We start from the raw sequence: 21,207 nt of genomic DNA on the forward strand, positions 1-21,207 counted from the left end.
CAGGTTCCCGAGTGGGCTGTGGTGGCCATGGCGGGGTGCAACTTGGCCCGGCGGACGCTCCCCGCCGCCCGCCCCGCCTGCGCGGCACCTTCAGAAGACCCTGAGGGCCTCTCCCGCCCCCGCGCCTACGAGCCAAGCTACGCTCCCGCGGCGCTGCGTGGCCGAGAGTCCCAGAACTCGCGCCGCCCGGCCTCGCCCCGCCGCGCCCCTCGCGTGCTGCACCTGCACCTCCACCAATCCCCTCACCCCACGGAGTGCCTGGGTCTCCCCCTGCCCGGCAGGGCTGCTGCCTCCCCTTTCATGTCCACGTCCTCTGTGGCATTGCTTCCTGAACCTGCTCATAGTCAGAATTACCTTGGAATCCTTTTTAAAAAGGGGCTTTTCAGGTGTCATCCAAGAGCTGGTAAAACACAATGCCATTGGGGTTGAACTTAGTAACCCATGGTAACCCGTGATTCTAGAAGCTTCCCGGTGATTTTGATGGTCAGTCAGGATTAAGTGTCACCAGATGGCACACTCTCCTGGGTGCAGTGTGTACAACTCGGGCTGTTCATTTGTGATACCCAAGAGCTTCACAAAGTGCTGCGCACGCCCCTCCTGCACAGATTCGAGTTTAACTGGGGGTAGGGGGCGCCCATGGGATATTTTTCGAAAGCACCCTGGACTCTGGGAGAAGGCAGGGTGCAGACCGCTGTTTCAGATGCTGGTGAGGGACTGCCTGAGCAGGTGTGTCGGGAGGCTGTCCGCACAGCGGGAGGTGGAGGCAGAACAGCTGGGCCTTCCAGCTTAATCATTCTTCCAAGAAACATCGATTTCTTACCTGTGGGCATGTTCCTTAATTATATGTCACACAAATTTCATTAGAAAAACTAACACCTGCTCCTGGGCTTACCACCTATGACAAGACATTGGTGGTAAGTGCATTCGTTCTCCAATCACACGATCTTTCCCATGTTTGTCCACTTACAGACTTACTGGGAGGTGACTTATTAGGCAAAGGAAGCTTCCTTCCAGTATAGATTCACTCTCAGATGCACCTGTGCTGGGAGGCGGTGGTGTTTCTGTATAGCTCCTCTATGTTAAATTTACAAATCCACTCCCAATATAATTGTAAGGTTTCTCTAACATGCAAATTTTCTGTGTGGATCCTCTGGTGTTGGTAACAGATAATCTAGAATTGAAGCCTTCCCTGTATTCATTGCATTCAAAGGGTGAATTTTCAGATTTTTGGGATTTCATGGGTTTCTCTGTAGGATGAATCCTCTTATGTGGAATGAGATCCAAGTTCTACTGAAGGTGCTGTCCATTTGCCACTTATAGGACATTCTTTCTAGGATGAAGTTTATGATATTGATTAAGGCATGGCAGGTGAGGAGAATGTGGCTTCAGATGGGGCTGGGGGCAGGTGGCCAGGGTGGGGAGTGGATGCCAGCCTTGCTGGGAGAGTCTGCAGACTCGAGGCCACTTGGTGGCCAGAGTGAGCCTCAAGCTCTGCTGTGGGCAGGATTCACCCGTCCTCACTGCCCATTCATTTGAGCTCCTGCGGGGGAGGTCACAGGTCCTCTCTCCCTGCCACGGGCCCACCTGGAGCAGTGTGGCGCTGGGGGTCAGGGATGCCGCAGCAGAGGTGGTCTTCCAGGGAGCCAGAGGGGCAGATGTGAGCACTGGGGTTTGAGGGGGCCTGACTGGGAGGGAGAGTTTTACTTTAGGGTCATGAGAAGTCAGTGGAGCATCCTGAGGAGTGTGACGATCCATCTGTGTTTTCTGAATATTGTTGTGGCTGTTGGGAAACTATCTGGGGAGGAAGAGGCCAGAGAGTGTGGGTCATGGTGCTGATGCCCTGGTCCAGGGGAGAGGCCTGCCTGACAGTGGGGGACGGTGGTGGGGAGCGGGAGAGAGGTGACATGTTAAGATGGATTGGGCTCTTGTGCGCCCCTGGCGGAAGCATGAGATGGTGCAGCCACTTTGGAAAACAGTCTGGCAGTTGCTCAGAGTTCAACCTAGAGTTTCTGTGTAACTCAGCACTCCTTGTCCTAGGAGAGATTTGAAAACATCGTAGCACAGCCTGGCTCACCTCAGAAGTGCTCAGACACCTACCTTGTGACAGCTGGAAAATCATCTAACACGACACCTATTTTACAATAGTGTGGAACATCACACTTCACTGCATGTTGCAGCCCTGCCTTACCCCCGAACACCGCGTGGGACTGCGGGCAGATGTCAGTGTCCCCCTCGCCGGGATGTTTCACAGGCACCTTCATGCAGTCCCCAGAGAGTGCCCAGGGAATGTGCCCTGTGGTGCACTGTGCACCCTCTGCTAGCATCTGTCCCTTCCCCGTCTCACTTTCCCGCTCCCTGCCTCATGCTCTGAGACCCCCAAGTAGAATATCTGCACTCAATACCCAAGTCCTTGTCTTAGGCCCAAACTATGCATCTGATGTATTTTTCAGTATGTTTCTCATTTCTCTCTCTCTCTCTCTCTCTCTCTCTCTCTCTCTCTCTCACACACACACACACACACACACACACACACACACACACGAGTGCTATGTGAGGAATAAACAGAATTGACTATATAATACCCTTTCTGTAGATGAAGAGATATCATGAAAAAACCACACCCATTTGACAAAACCCCCTCAACCAGAAGGATGCGCATTAACCCTGGGAGAGCCGCAGGTTGGGGGATGGGACGAGGGAGGGTTAAAGGGAACAAGTAAGTATTAATTACTGAAAGGAGGCTCCTTGTCCCAAAGCTGGAGATTCGTGATGACAAAACCCACTGGGTCCTGACTAACCATAGGTGCCTTCTGCGCTCCGGGCTCTGTCCTGGGCACCAGGGAACGGGCAGGTTTGGCTGGGCCCACACAGGTTGGCAGGGTCAGGGGAGGCCTCCTTGGAGCCTGAAGGAGGGGTAGCAGGTGTGTTCCAGTGTGTGTGGAAGGAGCATCCTGGATGAGGGACAAACCGCAGTGCTGGCTGATGTCAGAGTCCAGGGGAGACGGTTGAACCCCAGCACATGGGCCAGGGTGACAGGCTCTGCCAGGGACATCTTGTCAGGCAGGGCATGGCACCTCAGAATGAGGGCCCTAGTGCCTGAGGCCTCGGGATGGGTTTATGGGACAGTGGAGGCACATGGTGGCTGGGAAGTCCCTGTTGTGAGTGGCCTCCAGACATCTGACCTTCCCTAAACTCTCACAAGTCCCAGGACCCTCAGCAGGAGCCACTCTGTGGTGCAGAAGAGAACTGGAGCACAGTGCACACCCGGGAAGAGGCAGACCCAAGCCCAGGTGGTCCTGCCTTGCAGCCTCGTGGTGCCAGGGCAGAGGCGTGAGGGTGGCCGCCCAGAGGGCCCCGAGTTCGGGATCGGGCTCCTGTGGTGCCCTCCTGCCTCCCTGTGTCTGGGCCTCGGCCTTCCCGGGGCAGTGCTGGGCACAGCCTGCGCCGGGCTCCCAAAGCAGGTGGCCTGGATGCTTTCGCTAAAGCACAGAAGTGGGCGCCCGGGTTTTCCCACATCAGTTGAAACCAGTCAATAAATACGAAATACTTATTTTCTTATTTAATGCATGGCTCAAACACGCGCTGTGCAAAACAAACAAATAAACAAGCAAAATCCAGCCAGAAGCCTGGCTTTGCTCTTACACAGCTTAGTCACCTTGAATTCTTGCTTCCAAACTGACTCAGCCCACAGAGTCTGATGCCCCCACAACCTGCCCATCCCTGGGTCTCCTTGGCCTAAATCCTGAGACCAGAAGGACCTCCCCACTCCGTGGGGGGGGGGGCAGGAGGGCTGGGGGCTGGTGAAACCTCCCTCTAGGCAGAACCCCCGAATGCCCAGGGGAGGCTGACCTGTGGACAAGCTCCCAGCCCCGGGCTTCCCGTGTCCAGTGAGGTCCACACCTGGCACCCAAGTCCCCCTAGGACACCTGCAGGCTCTCCCTCAAGCCAGACTCTCTAAGGCTGCTGACATCTGCTGCCTTTATTTTTTAATTAAGATTTTAATGAAGTAATTGTAGATTCACATGAAGTTGTAAGAGAGATTTTTCCATGAACGGGCCATATGTGCAAAGTGACCCCCAAATGTCGAAGGAGTTCAGAAACCAAAGAATGAGGCAGGCAAATCCAGTTTGTTGGTAAAGGATTTACTGGGGGACTTATGGATAGGAGTGGTCTTGGGTGGTCACAAGACAAGTAGATCTCTGCACAGCAACCCCCTCTCCCAGGGCTTATATCTTGGGGACAAAGTCTACATGCTCTTGAAGGAATGGGCAGGTGGCCGAGAGAATGCATCGTCTACTACATCTTGGACAGCATCCAGGTTGTTTTGGAGGAGAGGTGAAACTGTGGATAGCTGTCCCTGCATGAAGAATAAAACGTCAGCTGGACATTTCAGAGGCACTCGCACAACTCAGGGCTAGTCCGGCAGATTAACATTTAAGATAAAGTCACTCTTGTCCCCACAGCGATCTACTGTATACTTTGCTTAGTTTTCTCCAAGGATGACACTTTGCACAACTACAGTACAATAATACAACCTCCTCCATGGGGTGGGAGGTGGCATCTTGGATCCCTGCAAGCCACCAATCTGCTCTCTCCATTTCTAGAATGGTCACTTCAGAAAGCCACATGAATGAAACCACCAGTGTGTGACCCGCTGAGATGGCCTAACTCTCCGTAGATGCATCCAGGTGGCCGTGTGTTTCAGTGGCAACTCCTTTTTATTGCTGAGTTGCCTGCTGTGGGAGCATGTACGCCATTTAACCGTTCCCCCCTTGCAGGACATCAGGGTTGTTTCCAGTTTTAGACTGTAACAAATAAAGCTACTGTGAACATTCATGTACAGGTTCTCTGGGATGAAGGCCCAGGAGTGCAATCACTGGATGCTATGGCAGCTGCATGTTCGGTTTTATAAGAAACAGCCACACTGTTTTTGGGAGCGGCTGCACTGTTTGACATTCCCACCGGCAGAGAATAAGTGATCCAGTTTCTCTGCATTGTCACCCGCATTTTGTGTGATCACTGTTGGCTATTTTAGCCATTCTGACAGGCGTATAGTGATACCTCATCGTGGTTTTAATTTACATTTCCCTGAGGACTGACGGTATTGAACATCGTTTCATCTGCTTACGTGCCATCTGCAAGTCTTCTTAGTGCAATATCTCCTCCTGTCTCCTGCCCGTCTTCTCACTGGACTGTTTTTTCACTGTTGAATTTTGAGATACATTGTATTACTAGGTAGATTGTAGACCGGAGTCTTTGTCCGCTATGATATTTGCAAATGCTTTCTCCCAACCTGCGCTTTGTCTTTTCAGCCTCTTCACGGAGTCTTCCCCAGAGCAGAAGTTCTTAATTTGAAGAGGCGTCCTTGCGAGACCCCACCCTCTCCACCCTCGTCACCCTTGTCCTGTTCATAGGATTTCCTGGCTGTGCGCCTGGGGCTTCTCCTGCATTGCTGAGCTTCTCCCCGTGTGAATTCTCTGCTGCTGAGAAGCCTGCATTCTGGCAGCCTTCCCCATGTCACAGCCCTTCCCCATGTCACACAGCCCTTCCCCATGTCAGACGGCCCTTCCCCATGTGCTGGTCCCACATCCCTGCTGGTCCCCAGCCCCCTGCCCCACACCTGCTGCCCTGCTCTGGGCAGGAGCCCTTTAATGTGCACAGGCCTGAGGTTGGCCTGAGGGTGCCTCCTCCATGACCTTGAGCTGGAGGCCTGATAGTGGGCATCTCATGCTGAGGACCCACATGCAGAGGAGTCATGGCCTTGCTCTGCTTCCCACGGCACTGACCTGTCCTGTGTCCATTGGTTTCTGCAAACCTCAGTGGTCTCAGGAGAACGCAGCTCAGTCTGCCTGGGGCTCATGATGCTGGGAGTCTCCTTCCTCAGGAATTTCCTGCTTTGGGGACGCTGCCTCCTTCCCATGCCAGTTCTCACAGTCTGGAACAAGGAGCAGGAGGTGCAACCATGGACTTCTGCTTCCTGTCCCTGGAGACAGAATATCCCCAGGACAACATCAGACCCAGTCAAATCCCTGTGAGATCTGTCACAGGGAATGGGAGGGGCCTGAAGCGGGTGGGAAATGCCTCCAGTGGGAGCGAGGAGGCCACTCTGTACCTGGGAGACAAACTTGAGTGACACTGAGCAGGGTCTTTGCCAAATATGGCTGCCAGTGTGGCTGCCAACAGGGCAGTGACTCTCCACACCACTCCTGCAAGATGGGCTTTGTTTTACTCCAATTTTGAGGGACCTGAGCACAGAGAGGCTAAACAGCTTGCCCAAGATCACACAGCTGGCAAGTGGCAGAGTCACACTCGAGGCCTGAGGGGTCTCAATCCCAGGCCACACAGGTCCGTTTCCATCTCAGGGGTCCCCCATGTCACACTGACAAAGACCAGGAAGCAGCTGTCTTGAGCTGCAGGGCAGAGGCCTGCCCCAGGCCACCAGGCTCTGGAAGTTTCCTGTACCACACTGGGGAGGAGTGCTGTCTGGGTGGGCCTCACTGCCTACACGTGCTGGGCTTAGGGGTGGGCTCTGGGGTCACCAAGGCCTGACTGCCAGGCACCATCCAGAGGTCAGTCCACAGCCTGGGACCCCGACCCCAACCATAAGCCCTAGGGTCAGACAGGCCCTCTTGACCCTTCACAGTACCCAGCGCACTGGGCTCTGTCATGACCAAGGCACTTCTCCAGCCTGAGCAGCAGGGAGCAGGTAACCCTGTCTGGCCACCAAAAGCATTGGCCAGGGCCATGCGTACTGCCTGGTGAGGCTGAGCCACGGGTCTGAGCTTTTGAGCCCCATCTGCCAGCAGGTCCCGATGGGGCGGACGTTTATGGCTCCACCTCGTCCAACTCCCTGGCAGACACCTATAAACTCAGTTCAGGGCTTAGCTCTGCTGACCCCGCTCTGTGCCCCTGGAGCCCCTCAGCTCTTGTATACCCTCCCATCCTCGGGTGTCTGGCAAGGACAGGAATCTCAGCCAATGCGGTGACCCTGTGCCTAGTACACAGCAGCACTGTGGCCACAGGTGGGGAGAGGAGTGGTCTGTGTCATCTCCAGCTGCTGGGGAGCCAAGCCTTGGCTCAGCAGGTGCGCCCCTCTACTACTGCGAGCCCGGGAGTCCAGCGTCTGATTGAGGGAGGCGCAGCTGCTGCTCAGGGTAGGGGCTCTCTGGCCACGAGCTAGATTCTGTCACAAATGTGGGGCAAGTTCTGGAGGAAGCTAACTCCACAGATTCCAAAGGGGTGAGGATTCGGGCACCAGTCCTGGGGTAAGTCCCCCAGAACCTCGCAGCCAGCCCAGGAAAAGGAAGGGCCAGGGAACACGAGCTCCGAGTTCTCCTGGTTCCCAGATTTTAGGCTGGGTCACCAGTTTCCTTCACACCAGCCAGGAAAACGGGGGACTTGCTGAGTAAAGGGTGTGCGCACACAGAGCAAGGCTGAGGGCCAGCAGGGTACATCCTGAACTGGACCTGGGGGTCCCTGGCAGTCACTCGGGGCAGAAGCAGGCTCTGGTTGGTCTAGGCCATTCACCTTCTCATGCTCTGCGTGCCCCGTGTGCCACTCCCTGCTTCTTCCTCTCTCAGGACAGGCACAGCCAGGCCTCTGCCGACTCATTCCCCAAGTTGTTAAGCCCCTGAGTCATGCTAGCAGCCACCTGCCTCCAGAATTCTCATTATGGAAGCAAAACAAAACCTCCATTTTAAAAGGTGCAATTAGATGGATTTTCTGTTCCTTGCAGCTTGAAAGCAAATTCCTAACTGAGCCAGACCTCAGGCTGAGCGAGCTGAGATCTCAGCTCAGGTGCAGACAGAGCTTCCTTCCCTACACAGAGTGGTCGAGATCCTCGCTGGGCCCGGGACTGCCAGGAAGGGTGTAGTTGCCAGGGCGGCTGCAGCTGGCATCCTGAGTTGGGGACTTGAGAGTGCAGGGGGACATCTGATGGATATTTTGCTGCTTTCCCCTCCATCTTATTTCTCAGCTGGAGCTGGGAGCTGGGTATCAGTGGGTGTTAGGTCTTTTCATGTGAAGGTGGAGTTTTGTGCTTCCCTGGAGCAATGCTTGTGAGCCAAGGGCCTGGAAATTAGAAGCTGTGGAGAAGGAAGGTTTGGGGGAGGAGTGTGGTGAGGCCTGCGTCCCCAGTTTAATAAGCTCCCTAGCTTGATGCGGGGAGAAAAGCCTGAGAGCTGCCAGGTCCCTGGGATTAGCTAGCTTTGCCCAGGTGCAGCGTGACTTGCATCGCATTTTGCATTTTGGAACCTCTGGAGCTGAGCAGCAGGATCCCCGGGAGCAGAGGCAGAGCTGGGGGAGGGGTGGGCTCAGCAAGGTGGGTCTCTCCTCTCAGCTTCTCATCTGCTCCTCCATTTGGGCTGTAGACGTCACCATTAGGTCCAACGAATTAAGAGACAAAGAGCGAAATTATTCCCAGACCCTTGTTTCCAAGGCAACTCTGGCTCTGCCCCTCAGAGAGCAGGCATTGGAGCAGTGTTTTCGTGTCTCAGTCCCTAAGGGGGAGGAGGGATGAACGTGGTGGGCTCTGGGGAGAGTCTGATGGCCTTGGGGTGCTGGACAGAGTCTGCCCTCTCCCTCCGTGTCTCTCCTGCAGCCCTGCGCATCTGCCCGCACCCAGGTCTCCTGGCCGGGGTGTCTGTGTCCTCCTATCCCAGAGTGGCTGGTGAGCATGGGCCAGGACGGAGCCTGGGGGTTAGGTGTCCTTGTTTCCTCATGTATGTCCTCAAGTGTGAGTGGTCAGAGCTCATGGGGGCGCGTGTGGCTGGAGTTTGTCGCACAAGTTGAGTTGGATGCCACACCCCGGCTCTTGGACAGCCAGGCCTGGTCCTGTGTGAGCACCCTGAGGGGCTCTGAGAGGCTGGCCAGGCTGCTCTGCACACAGGCAGGGCCCGTGTGGTGGCACTGTGGTTCAGCCTGTTCATCCATCATGTTTTATTTTTCGCCCCTCCCCCCACTGGTAGATCATATTTCAACTTTAAAAATCTCTGTCTCAGGGAGCCTAAATCTAGCTGTATGCAAAGGGCATGAATTCCGTTTAGATGGGAAGAAGCCTTTGCTGGAAGCTGAGCTTGGGCTCCGATGACCAGGTCTGCCTCTGGGTTGTGGCCGCCAGTGTCCAGGCAAGTCCCCCTTCCTGCTGCAACTGGGGCTGGCTCCTTGGTCTCCAAGACTGGACTTACCTCCCCAGGCCATGGCTTCCAGCACAGCCAGACATGGGCAGGTGTCCAGGAAGGGTCTGTTCCTAATCTTTAGAGTCTGTGAATGTCACCTGATGTGGCAGAATGGACTCTGTGGCTGTGATGAACTTTTGGCTCTGAGAGGGGAGACTGCAGTGAACTCTCCAAGTGGCCCTGAGCGTCATTACAGGGTCCTCGTGAGTGGACAGCAGAGGGTGGGAAGGGAAGCAAGCCCGGGAGTTGTGCTCTGAGGAAGGAGCAAGGGGCCACGAGCCAAGGAGTGCCAGCGGCCACCAGGAGCTGGAAAAGGCAAGGAATGGGTTCTCTCTAGAAGGAACACCGCCCTGCTAGAGCCTTGGTTTTAGACTTCTGACCTCCAGAACTGTAGCGCAAACTCAGGTTGTTTTAAGTCACTAAGTTCATGGGAATCTGTTCCCTGCCTGCCGCCTCTCTACACAGCCTCCCACCACATCCTGTTGTTCCTTCTTGGGGGTGACACCATGTCCTGGCTTTGGGAAGGGCCTAGGATGTCTTGGCTGTGACCATCCGCTGGTCCCTCTGACCTGCCTGGCTCCGACTGGACTCAGCCTGGGAATCCAGCCCGGCCTTGGCTGGAGTCCAGGAACCCCCCTCCCCCTCCTGACACCCCGGGGAAGATGGCTGCGGTTGGCAGGAAGCCCTGGAACCGGATCCTGGACCACCCAGTTGTGTGACCTCGAGCTGGAGCCTCAGGTTCCAGCCTCTCCTCAGCCAGGGGGCTGTGACAGGGCCCCCCTTAGACAGCTTGGCATAGTGCCTCTCCTCCTGCTCGGATCTTGAGTTGGTGCCGGGACAGAGAGCTCTGTGGGCTGCTGGGGGCTGGTGTTTGGGGTGGGTGTCTGGCAGACCAGCTTCTCTGTTCCTGCATCAGCTCCTCGCCCACTTCCCAAGCCACGGGCACACACAAAGTGCCACCTGCCTCCTGCGTCTTCAGACAGGGTAGGTTAGAGCCCCAGTGAGGAGTCAGGCTGCACTTTCTGCTTCCTCAGGGGTGGGGGTGGGGCACCCCAGCTGCAGGCAGGACCCTAGGACCCTGGGAGATGGGGCTGTCACCTAGGCAGGAGTCCAAGGCCTGGGCAAGCCCCCTGCCAGTGGCTTCATTTTGTTTCCTTTATTTTTTATTCTCTAAATTGTTTCAGAATTTTTTTGTCCTAGAGACAGGGTCTCATTATGTTGCTTCCCACAATTCCCACTTCACTGAGGAGGAGACCAAGCGGAGGTGAAGTGGTTCTGAGGGGCCATGGAGCTGGTAAGGGGTCCACCCAAGAATTGAACCCAGGCAGCCTGGCCTCTGAGCTGTACTCCAGTAGGGGCTGTATACATAAGTCTGTGTGTGCATGAGACTGTGAAAATGCAAGAAACAGAAAAATCCCAAATAACTGGCTTCAACATGGGAGAAATTTATTTCCCTCCCAGCCCCTCCAGCCCCACCAGGCCCCTCTCCCCACTGGGTGGCCTACAGCCTCCCTCCCAAAGCCTCCTCCCTCCGGACAGGTGGGAGGCAGACTCGGGAAAGGGCAGAGGAGTTTCGTGGTGGGAATCTGGGGGGCTCAGCCAGGCACACGGTGAGTGTCATCTCAGCCCGGGCTGGGCTGGTGGACACATCCTGTGAGCCGCAGCTCCTGGGGGCCTGGGCCTGACGCCTGAATACTGCCATCCTGCCTCTCACAGGTAGTGGAGCGTGGAGGCCAACGCTGCCCGGTGGGGAAACTGAGGAAATAGACCCAGCTGGGAGGAGCCAGTGCTGGCTGGATCATGAAAGATGCTTCAAGTTTATTCTCCAAAGCTGGTGGAGTGGGGAGGGAAGGGGAAGGCGCCCGCAGAATGCTGGCTAGGCCAGGTGCGGCCGGGTGGGGTGGGCTGGGGTGGGGGAGCTGGTGGGTCAGGGTCTTCAGGGCCCCATTGTCGAAAGGCCGGTGAGGAGGCTGACCAGGAGGGCTGTACCCACACTTTCAGGGCCACCTGCCCCCCCACCCAGCGAGTCCTGGACTCGGGAGTCCTGCCAGGGCGGGACGTTGCACAGGGTGGATTGGCAGCAGGTCACAGTCATCTGGGTCCCCTCTGCCGTCCTGGTGACAGGTTGGCAGCTGTCTGCACACCAGGTTGAGTAGGTGGTCAAGAGGCCTGACTCTGGGGGCAGGGGTTGGAGAAGAGGGGCTGAGGCTGGGTGGGGGTCGCCAAGGGGGCTCTACCTGGCTCTGGGCGGGCCCCTCAGGCATGGGTGTCAGAGCACCTCACTTTCCAGCCGCCCAGATGTGCGGGTGCCACGGTCCTGTGCCCACTCACCAGTGTTCCCGTGGGCCACGAGGGTTGTGCAGAAGGTCTGGCTGAGCGAGCAGCTCTGGGTCAGGTTGCAGCTCTCCTCCCTGCGCAGGGACTGGCAGGTGTAGCACCGCAGCCCTGGGGGCAAGGATGGGCTCAGGCGGGCCCTCCGAGCCTCTGCTCTGTGCCCCTCCAGTCTCCTCCTGCGTCCAGGTCCACCTCCCTATTCTCAGCTGCCCCCCACAAAGCCTGCCCTGCTTCAGCCTCCTGCACTCCCTGCTCAGACTGGCCAGCGAGCCCACGTCTGGCTCCACACGCCCAGCTGTGCAGGAGCCGGTGCTATTGAGGGTGAACTTTCCGTTCATCTCTCGTTGGGTGGCACTGCCCAGGCCCCTGCCACGGGCACAGAGGACCTGCAGGTGAGTCTGACTCAGCCCGTCTCAGGGCATCCTGCCTGGCAGAAGAAGACCCAGTGCGGGGGACCTCACGGAGGGGCGTGGGACGGGACGGGGCTAGGCCTGGGGGGGACAGAGCGGTGGGCAGGGGGTGGGGCTGGGCTGCAGGGGCAGGCAGTGCAGGGGCAGACCGTGCAGTTAGCATGTAGCCATTTGCTCTGCTTTCTTCTTGGGGACTGGGGAGAGAAGAGGGTGGCCCCAGCCATGTGGGGAGAGGCTTGTTGGGTATGCTGTTGCTCACCTCCACTCTGCTCTTCTCAAAGCCCTTCCCTGGCTCTCCACCGTCTGCCTGCTCCTACCTTTCCCACCTGAACCCCAGCCCTGGGGCCTCTGCATTCGCTGGTTTCCACCCTTGTGACCTCCTACTCAACCTCTGCGCACCACTGACCCTCCCCGTTAGTGGCTCCTTCCTTTCCGTCCCTACTCTGGAGGGTGATGGAGTGTCATGGTGAGGGTGAGAGGTGAGGGATGTGCTGAGTGTCCCCCATTCCACTGGAGGCAAGCTCAGGGGGGCGGGGGTGGGGTGGGGTGGGGTGGGCGTGGGTCGGTTTAGGTACACAAGCCCGGCCCAGCCAGCACCACACTGAGTGTGGAGGGAATGTTCTCGAAGAGAAGAGCGGGAAGTGCAGGGCCCCCAGTTGGGGATAGATGGAGTACCTCTGCCCCTGCCACCAGGGATAGTGTTGGCATCCTCCTCTTCCTCCTCGTCCTCATCTTCTTTTTCGTAGCTGTCCAGCCCGTAGTCCCCGTCGTTGTCCTCCTCCTGTGGCTGCCCTCTCCCTGGACACACAGGAACACCTGTAAATCTCAGCTGCCCGATACAGAGGACACCCACTCCACTCCAGGCAAATGCCTGCTCCCCGCCCCCCACCCCTTCCCGTTCCTGCGTGCCCCACTCCGCTCCCTCCACACCTGTCCTGTGGCCAAGTGCCTCCTGGCATCCTCATTACTAACGACCCAGGGGCTGTGCACCGGCCCTTCGCTGTGGCTGCCCCAACCCCCACCCCACCTAACCCTCTCTGTGGCCTGCTTGTTTTACAGAAGAGGAAATGGAGGCTGGGAGAAAAGCCAGATCCCCAAACTCTGCAGTGCTGGAGAGGCTGAGCCTGGGGCTGGGGAGGAGAGGGAACCTGGGAGAGGAGAGCCCCCAGGGCCTGGCTGGGGCCACAGATGTTTGGGGACCCAGGGAGCCCAGGACAGCCTCCATCCATCTCCTTCTGGCTGGGGACTCCAGCCTCATCCCCTCCTCTCCCTAAGCCCGCATCTAGTCCCCAGGCTGGGGGTCCTTGGAGGTCTCTGTGGGCTGGGACTGCGTGACCCAGCTCACAGAGCCGCCCCGGGCCCCGCACCTGGTTGCCTGCACAGCAGCAGGGTGAGCAGGACAGCCCTGAACGCCTTCATCGTGCAGGACACTGCCGCTCACTCGCGCTGGGTCCTCGCTCTGCTCTGGATCTGTGGTAAGTGGGATGAAGGGCATTGGTGGGGGGGTCCCAGTGGCCACCCGCCAGCTCCAGCCTCAAACAATGGGCCTCACACTGGTCCCCAGCTCCAGGCACCAGGCCAGGGACAGCCATTTCCCTCCAGGACCTCTGTGGCCCAAGGGGAAGGAGAAGTCATTGTGGTCGGGCTCGGAGCGTCCTGTCCACCTGTGCTGCTTGCTGCCTGTGGCTGCACCTGGCGGAAGATGGTGCCGGCCACAGGAGCCACCGGACCCCTCCCTGCCTCACTGGGCCTCAGAGCTTCAGCTCTGTAGTGCGGGGCAGAGAGGCTTGCTTTGGGCCGGGCAGCATCTGGCAGCCCTCACCCCTTTGTCTGGAGTGTGGACGCCGTGGCCCTGCACAGCCACAGGAGCTCAGGGTCAGGGACCCTCTATCCGCAGACCATTGGCCAGGCATCTTGCCCTCAAGTCACTGTCACACCCAGGGCCTCTCTGAGAGTTTTTTTTTTTTTTTTTTTTTTTGAGACAGAGTCTCACTTTGTTGCCCGGGCTAGAGTGAGTGCCATGGCGTCAGCCTAGCTCACAGCAATCTCAGACTCCTGGGCTTAAGCGATCCTACTGCCTCAGCCTCCCGAGTAGCTGGGACTACAGGCATGAGCCACCATGCCCGGCTAATTTTTTTGTATATATATTTTTAGTTGGCCAGATAATTTCTTTCTATTTTTTAGTAGAGACGGGGTCTCACTCTTGCTCAGGCTGGTCTCGAACTCCTGACCTCGAGCGATCCACCCGCCTCGGCCTCCCAGAGCTAGGATTACAGGCGTGAGCCACCGCGCCCGGCCTCTCTGAGAGTTTTTAAATAAAAACACAGCCGATGTCCTCCTGCTAAGGCTACACTCTCAGCTCCCTCCTCTCACCTCCTCCTCTCTGCCTGTCATCAGTGCACTCTCTGGGCCTTGGCCTCCTGGCTGCCCCTTACTCCCACCTCAGGCCTTTTGCCTCTGCAGTTCCCTCTGTCTGGCATGCTGTTCCCACCAGTATGCACCTGGCTGTCTCTCTACCATATTCAGTCTCTGCTCAGATGTCACCCCTTCAGAGAGGCCTTCCCTGGCTACCTGGGGCTTCTCATGCTGGGGCTTAGGACAGAGCCTGGTGCAGGTGATGACTTTTCAGGATCTGCTGAGACCACAATTTTAGCCACCCAGCCAACAGGCCTCCTTAATTCCTACAGAACCTGTCATTCTTTCTACCCTATGGGCCACTCCCCAGCCTCCAGCCCTCCCCGTCCTGGCTGCCAAGATCACTTTCCAAACCAGGGTCTCCTATAGCGGTGCTCACCGCCATAGCTGGACTCGTGCCCCCGACCTCTGCATGCCTAATGCTCACCTCGCCCTGGTGCCTGGCCCTGCCCGTGCCCCTCCACCCTTGTCCTGTCCCGTGTCCCTCCCTTGGCCCCACCCGTGCCCCACCCAGCCCCACCCCCTCACATCCCATCCCGCCCCTGCCTCCCACCCCTGTCCAGCCTCCGTGCCCTGCCCCGCCCCTGGCCCTGCCTCACTGCTGCCCTCCACCCTCGTACGGTTCCGTCCCCGCCCAGTGCCCAGCCTTTCCACAGCCCCATTGACTGCGAGAGCTGCTCCCAGGAAGGGCCCTCCCGGGGTTCTCAGGACTGTTAGGAAGCAGGGGCATCTTCACCTGCCACCCCCCTCCACACGGGCCCAGGCCCCTCGAGTTGCCTCCCTCTGGGCCCAGCGCCTCTTTGGCCCGGGTGCAAACTGCCCAGCTCAGCCACAGCCTGTGAGAGTCTACCTAGGGACAATATCAGCAACATTTAATTCACTAATTAAAATTAAATTTAAATGTATTGGTCTTTAAAAACTCTAGGGGGCGGTAGTATTATTAGCCCTGCTTTACTGACCAGGATCTGCGGCTGAGAGGCTCAGCACTGCCGCCCCTCCCACAGCCAGCACACCCGGCTCCCTGTGTCCCACACAGCAAAGGCTGCAGGCTCTGGCCCAGTCCACACAGAAGGTTCCACATGGCCCCACGAGGCTGGGGGCGCTCTGTGCCCCCTTCCCTGACACCTTGGTGGCAGACACCTGGTCCCCAGCACTGCTGCCAGGGCGCAGGGCAGAGCGACTGGCTCAGTGTGTTTGTAGCCCACCCCCCAACCCAGGGCAGGGTTGTGTCCTCTCAAACACTCCAGGGTGGGGACATATTCCCTGAGACCCCAGGGCCAGACCATCCCCCCACCCCAGGGCCAGGGCTGAGGGCTGGTGGCCCTGAGGGCAGCCACTGTGGGCTACTTTGGAGCCTCTGTCTTGCAAGGCCCTGTGTTTGACCCCTTTTCCAGGCCCAAGCTTCCTCCCCAGGCCATCCCCACGCTCCACAGTGCCGTTTAAGGGCAGCCCAGTCACCCCAACTCCCTGCCCACAGACCCCTGTGCCTCAGGGCCCTGGCTTTGCCTGCTCTGCCTGGCTAGGCTGGGCTGGCTCCTGTAGGCGGCCCCTCTGGACACTGCTGGTCTCTGGGTCCCCTCCTCCCTGGGGGCCTGCGTGAAACACGTTGCTCTTTCTGGCAGCAGCAGCCTTGGGCCCAGAGCTCAGTGCTCCTTTCTGCCCGGTAGTGGGTGAGATGGTAAGGGTGGGGTTTGGGGGACGTCAGTGCTGGCATCATGCCGGGGAGGGGCCATGGGCTCTGCTGGCCTTGGGGGGACTACTCTGAGCCTTCCCCTGGTAGCCTCTGGGAACACCAAGGTGAGCCAGATCCAGTGCCCAAGGAGGCAGCTGGCCCCTGAGACTGGGGTGGGAGTATCAGGGATGCATCCTGGAGGGGGGTCTCTTGGGGCTGGGGGGTGAGGGATGAGCAGAGTTTGCCTGTGAGGAAGGGTGAGCGAACGTTTCTGGCCGATGGCTAAGGGTCTGGCATTCGTACTGGGAGAGTGGGGGCTGCAGATGTGCCAGCCCTCTCGACCAGCTCCCTGCTCTAGGCTTCTTCCCACCCTCTTTGCATCTGACCTTCTCTTGTCTCTGGGAATCAGGGAACCTGGTTCTGGCAGAGGGACAGGCTTCCTTTTTAGAGCAAAGTCCAGACCCTCCTCCCCTGGGTGGGTGGGGAAGGGCAGCTCTCCCGGGTCCCTTTCCCCTTCTGAGGATGCCCTGGTGCCAGGTCAGGCAGGCTGCTCACCACATTTGCACTGAGACACAGGCCCCTTTCTTCCCTGGAATCCAGCTGCAGACAGAGGCAGATGTGGTGGGCCAGAGGGAGCAGTGTGTCCTGGAGGGGCCCCCACACCCTGCACCCTCATTCACCCCCAGGAACCCACAAGGGAGATGCGTGACAGTCTCAGAAGCTCATTCACCAAGTCCTTCATGCATGCGGGCATCCTCCCCTTGTCCGTCCTCCCTTCCACGCCGGTCCACACCCCAGGAGCTCTCAGTGTGCATTTCCTCTAGTCCTTAGACACCCTCGGCCCATCCACATCAACTCTGGGGAGTCTCCCCTTCCCTCACTCCTCCAAGCTCCCACCAGCGGAGAGTGGCTGACGGACAGTGGCTGACAGACGGTGGCTGACATCTATCTAACACCAGCCAGGAGGGCCCTGGCCCCATGCCCTTCCTGGCAGCGTCTTCTCCTTCTGGCTGCAGAGACTCAGGCCCAGCACTGACCTCTCCATGGGTCTTTCTCCACGAACCCCTCCCGTACTCACCCCCTGCTCAGGGCCCTTGGCCTGGCTGAGGGTTCAAGGCTCGGTTTTAACACCCCCTTACTAGAAAAACACAAGGGCAAAGAACACACTGTACATATCATTATTTTATCCCATTAGAAATCAATCTCCCTCACACTGACATGTTTAAAAAGACTCTAAAAATAATTATGCAGAGATTCTGCAGCTGTGTGGAAGATGAAGGCTCTCTTAACATCCTGAGTCAGAGCTCAGGAAACGGATGAAGCCAGGGACCCGGGTGCTGCCGCGAGCTACTTTGTGTATAAACAGGAAGGAAAGCGGGCTCCGTGTGCCACCGCTGCCTGTTCATGCAGGGACACTGCCCCTCTGGGCTCACTTTCCCACACTGTGGCCAGGACAGGGGTGGGGGGTTGGTGCATGGTGGGGTGGGCACCTAGGCTTGGCACCCCCAGCCTAGGCCAGATGCCATCCCCTACTCTTCCCCACGGGCACCTCCTCCTGACTGTCCTCAGCCATCGTCCGGTGCCTGTTCCATTCTGGGCTCAGAACCCCAGAGGAAACAGGGCCTGGGGCTCTTAAGACCCCAAAGCTCCATGTACAGCGTTGTCCTGCTCATTTTGAAATGGGCCCTGGCAGGGAGAAGGGTCCTGTCTGTGGGTGGGCTTGGGTGGGAGGAGGGGTGAGGGCCCCGGGCCCCAGCCCTGTCCACCCCTCCAGGAGCAGCAGTGGCCACCAGCAGCCTCCTGCCCCTCCCTGTTGTCCAGGGCTCAGCCTGGGCCTCCTCCTGCCCCTGCCCAGGTCCCTTCTCCTCCTCCTAGCCTGACTTAGGAGCTCTGTGCTTAGCAGGGCCGTCAGAACAACCCTAGGGTGCAGCCTTCACATCTCAGTCAGAGCACGTGGATCTGGGACTCTGGGGCTCTGGATGGGGATCTGGTGTCCAGGGTATGGGTGGGGGTCCACACAGCTGAGGCTGAGACCCCTGCCCAGGCAAAGGTTGGTTTGGGCCCCCTGCAGGGGTTTCATTAGACCACACGGGCTACTGCTTTGCATAGCAGCTGCGACTAACTGCTGGCCAGGGCCCAGCTGGTGCCTGGAATGTCGGCTACTGAAGGGTTGGTTGCTTTGCTCTCTGCTCTGCTCCCAGACCTGGTATGGTTTTAGTTGAGTGCATTGTTTTATTGGAGCTTGGATGCCCTGCATCTGACTTTACTTACAGATGAGGAGACAGGCCCAGAGAGGCCAGTGCAGGCTGGTGGCAGAGCCAGAGGCCCTGGGTGCTTGTTCAGGACTGGGTGCCCTCTGCCCAGGAGAGCAGGACCCCAGATGCTCCGCCACCCCTCAGGGAGGATGATCCCCAGGTTGGGAGCTGTACCCACCTCCACCTGCCAGCAGGTGCCCCTGGTGAGGCTTGTCTCTCCCTGGCCCCATGTCCTTGCCTATGGGACAGGCTGGGCAATATTTTCTTCATTGGGTTTGGGGACATTTCAGCTGGGTTTGGGTATGAAAGGGACTGAACCCGTGGCAAACAGGTGCTTACAGAAACAAGAGAGGAAGATTGGGGGGGTTTGGAGCCTGAGCCTTTCTTTCCCAGTGCGGCCTTGGGCAGGTCGGGGCATCTGTCTCAGTCTGGGCACCTGTGAAATGGGGTAACCACAGCCTCCCTTTGAGGGAGAAATGAGTCTCTGAATTTTGGGAATGAGCAAAGGGTGGCACAGGGAGGGGCTGGTTGCTGGGCTCCTCCAAAGACTGACACACGTCTTACTGTGGGCTTGTCTTTAGTTTGGAGCCTTTGGATTCCAAGATCCAGACAAGTGATGATGGTGAGGCCTGGAGACAACACCCAGGCCTCCCCATCCTCCCTGGCCCAGCTGTGCCTCTTGGCCATGCTGGAAAGGCTCAGATCCTCAAGGAATTGTCCTTTGTCCTGGGCTTTGCATCTGATACATAATTAAAATTGCTTACTTCCTAGGTTTTTCACTGAAAATAAGGGTTACTAAGAGTTAACATTATACTTAATATACATAATTAAAACTACTAAATAAGAGAAACAATTTTATATACAAAGTGTATAAGGAATGTAAAATGTGTTTTGGTAAAAAAAGAAAGGTGATAAGAAGGCATGAAAATGTGTTTTTTGTTAAAAGGAAAGTAATTTTGCATCGTTTAGAAGTTGTTAAAGGTTGTTTTAAATTGAAAGAGAAATGATAGATAGAACTGAAAAGCTATAAAAAGTTGGGAAACAATTCAGTCCATGACACTCTGTGACTGTCTCCGTCCTTTCTGTCTCTGTGCGGATGTTGTGTATGGATGGAGAAGTGCACACTCAGAGTGCTGGAGTTCTGTCCCCTTAGATGGGTCTTGATACTTGCTTAATGTGTCTGCAAGTTAGAGCTGTAAGGGCTGGTCCACCGCTGCACGCTGTCCAAGAACACAGGTGCACATCCCACTGGAGGCTACGGTGCTGTGAAAGAGCGAGCGAGGTCCTTGCGCACCGTAGGAAGGCTTCTCCAGGCTGCGTTAATACATGCAAAAAGGCCAGGGAACAACAGCGCTGTTCATGTGCCACATTTTGTGTAAGGAGGGGAACGTACATATAAACAATTATTTCTTATATTTACCAAAAAAGAAACATTGAAAAGATTAGCCTTACAGGTGAAGGGAGAGAACACGGAAGGGGAGACAAGAATAAAAGTGAAGCTTCTCTGAATGCAATTTGTTAAAAAACCATAATAATATGTATATATTGTTTCCACACACAATAAAAATTCTAAATAAAAAACCCAGAAATTGAATATACATCACAGAAAAAGCAAATAAATCTGTTAATGTTTTTAAAAACAAAGATTTTTCAGCATAAAAGTAAAGAGATACACGTTAAGAAAATCAAATTAAATAAAGTCCCTGAAATCCTAAGTTTGAATTGAAAAAAGGGTAGACATGGTGATTTTTTTTTTTCCTTCATAAAAAGGATACTTATCTCCTGACTTTGCTAACCGCAGAGGCCCAGAGGCAAATGAAAACCCTGTACAACGACCTGCCTAGCAGGTCTACATTATGGACTCTAGACACCATTACCACGGAAAGAAACAGAGCAGCAGAGTATGTCCGAGTCCAGGGCAGGAATGCGTGAGACGGCCACGAGTTCCTAGGGCTGACGCAGTGTCTCTACAGCATGCGGTAGTCGGGATGTCCACACACTGTTGGAGGGAATATAAAATGGCACAACCACTCTGGAAAAGTCTATCAATTTCCTGGGCAGGAACTGAACATCTACCTAATTTTAGGACTCAGCAACTCTGCTCTACACCCAACTACTTATCCAAGAGAATGGACAGCTCATGTACACACCAAGACTTGTTTCGTAAGAGCTAAACACTGCACACAGTCCAATGTCCACCCACAAGAAAGTGGATAAACAAACTCTGGAACATTCATCCACTGGAATGCTACTCAGCAACGCAAAGGAACAAACTGCTGATATATATAACATGTGTCACAAGAAGCGAGCACAAAAGAATACGTAGAGTGCTGTCTTCAAACAGTGTTGCAAAAAAAAAAAAAAAAGAATACATACAGTATAATTCTATTTATGTGAAGTAGTTCTGGAACAGGCAAAACTAACATACGGTTTTTAAAATGTCAGAACAGTTGTTGCCTTTGCAGAGGGGAGGAGATGGAGACTGACAGGGAAGAGAGCAGGAGGGAATTTTGGGGGTGATAGTAATGTTTGTATTTTGATAGAAGTTTTGCAGTTAGGCGGGTGTATGTATGCATTTGTCAGAGCTATGGAATGTTACACTCAAGATTTGTGCGTTTCACTGAATGCAATTTTACTTCAAAACATAATTGTTAAATAGTTAATAATGTACATGGTGAAGTCTTTAGAGGGGAGATGTGCAGGTGTCTATGGCTTACTTTGAAGTCCATCGAGAATATGAGATAGGTTTGTGGGGGTAGACAGAGGAATGGGTAGGTATATGATAAGCAAATATATATCAAAATGTTAATTGTAGAATCCAGGTGCTGGGTATATGGCTATTTATTGTAAAATTCTTTCAACTTTTTCTGCATGCTTAAAATTTTTCATAATAGTGTGGGGGAAAAGCCAATAGGGTCATGTCAGAGGACACAGGAATAACCCTA

At 55.9% G+C, this 21,207-nt stretch overlaps 1 protein-coding gene and 2 long non-coding RNA genes across 3 annotated transcripts; 1 reads left to right on the top strand and 2 right to left on the bottom strand.

The window, feature by feature from the left end:
- Positions 1 to 4,123: 4,123 nt before the first annotated feature.
- On the bottom strand, positions 4,124 to 5,977 carry LOC123644919. The gene is made up of 3 exons (XR_006737302.1): positions 5,787 to 5,977; positions 5,129 to 5,203; positions 4,124 to 4,357 (listed from the first exon to the last, which is right to left on the bottom strand). It is a non-coding gene; the product is annotated as an uncharacterized LOC123644919 (long non-coding RNA).
- Positions 5,978 to 10,605: 4,628 nt separating this feature from the next.
- Positions 10,606 to 13,377, bottom strand: GPIHBP1 (glycosylphosphatidylinositol anchored high density lipoprotein binding protein 1). The gene is made up of 4 exons (XM_045561366.1): positions 13,288 to 13,377; positions 12,596 to 12,718; positions 11,508 to 11,621; positions 10,606 to 11,351 (listed from the first exon to the last, which is right to left on the bottom strand). The coding sequence occupies exons 1-4, from the start codon at positions 13,337 to 13,339 to the stop codon at positions 11,113 to 11,115; spliced, it is 528 nt and encodes a 175-aa protein (XP_045417322.1). The 5' UTR covers positions 13,340 to 13,377; the 3' UTR covers positions 10,606 to 11,112.
- Positions 11,087 to 13,884, top strand: LOC123644921. Its single transcript, XR_006737303.1, has 3 exons — positions 11,087 to 11,902; positions 12,667 to 13,395; positions 13,485 to 13,884. It is a non-coding gene; the product is annotated as an uncharacterized LOC123644921 (long non-coding RNA).
- The last annotated feature ends 7,323 nt before the right edge of the window (positions 13,885 to 21,207 follow it).

The sequence above is a fragment of the Lemur catta genome, chromosome 9, assembly GCF_020740605.2.
Source record: "Lemur catta isolate mLemCat1 chromosome 9, mLemCat1.pri, whole genome shotgun sequence".
NCBI lineage: Eukaryota > Metazoa > Chordata > Mammalia > Primates > Lemuridae > Lemur > Lemur catta.

Bases quoted from the DNA above. Each gene is read 5' to 3' on its own strand.
- GPIHBP1 (XM_045561366.1), bottom strand. From the start codon at position 13,339: ATGAAGGCGTTCAGGGCTGTCCTGCTCACCCTGCTGCTGTGCAGGCAA. The intron at 12,719-13,287 runs GTGCGGGGCCCG...CTGTGTGTCCAG, and splicing joins GCTGCTGTGCAGGCAACCAG to GGAGAGGGCAGCCACAGGAG. The intron at 11,352-11,507 runs GTGAGTGGGCAC...CCCTGCCCCCAG, and splicing joins CGTGGCCCACGGGAACACTG to AGTCAGGCCTCTTGACCACC.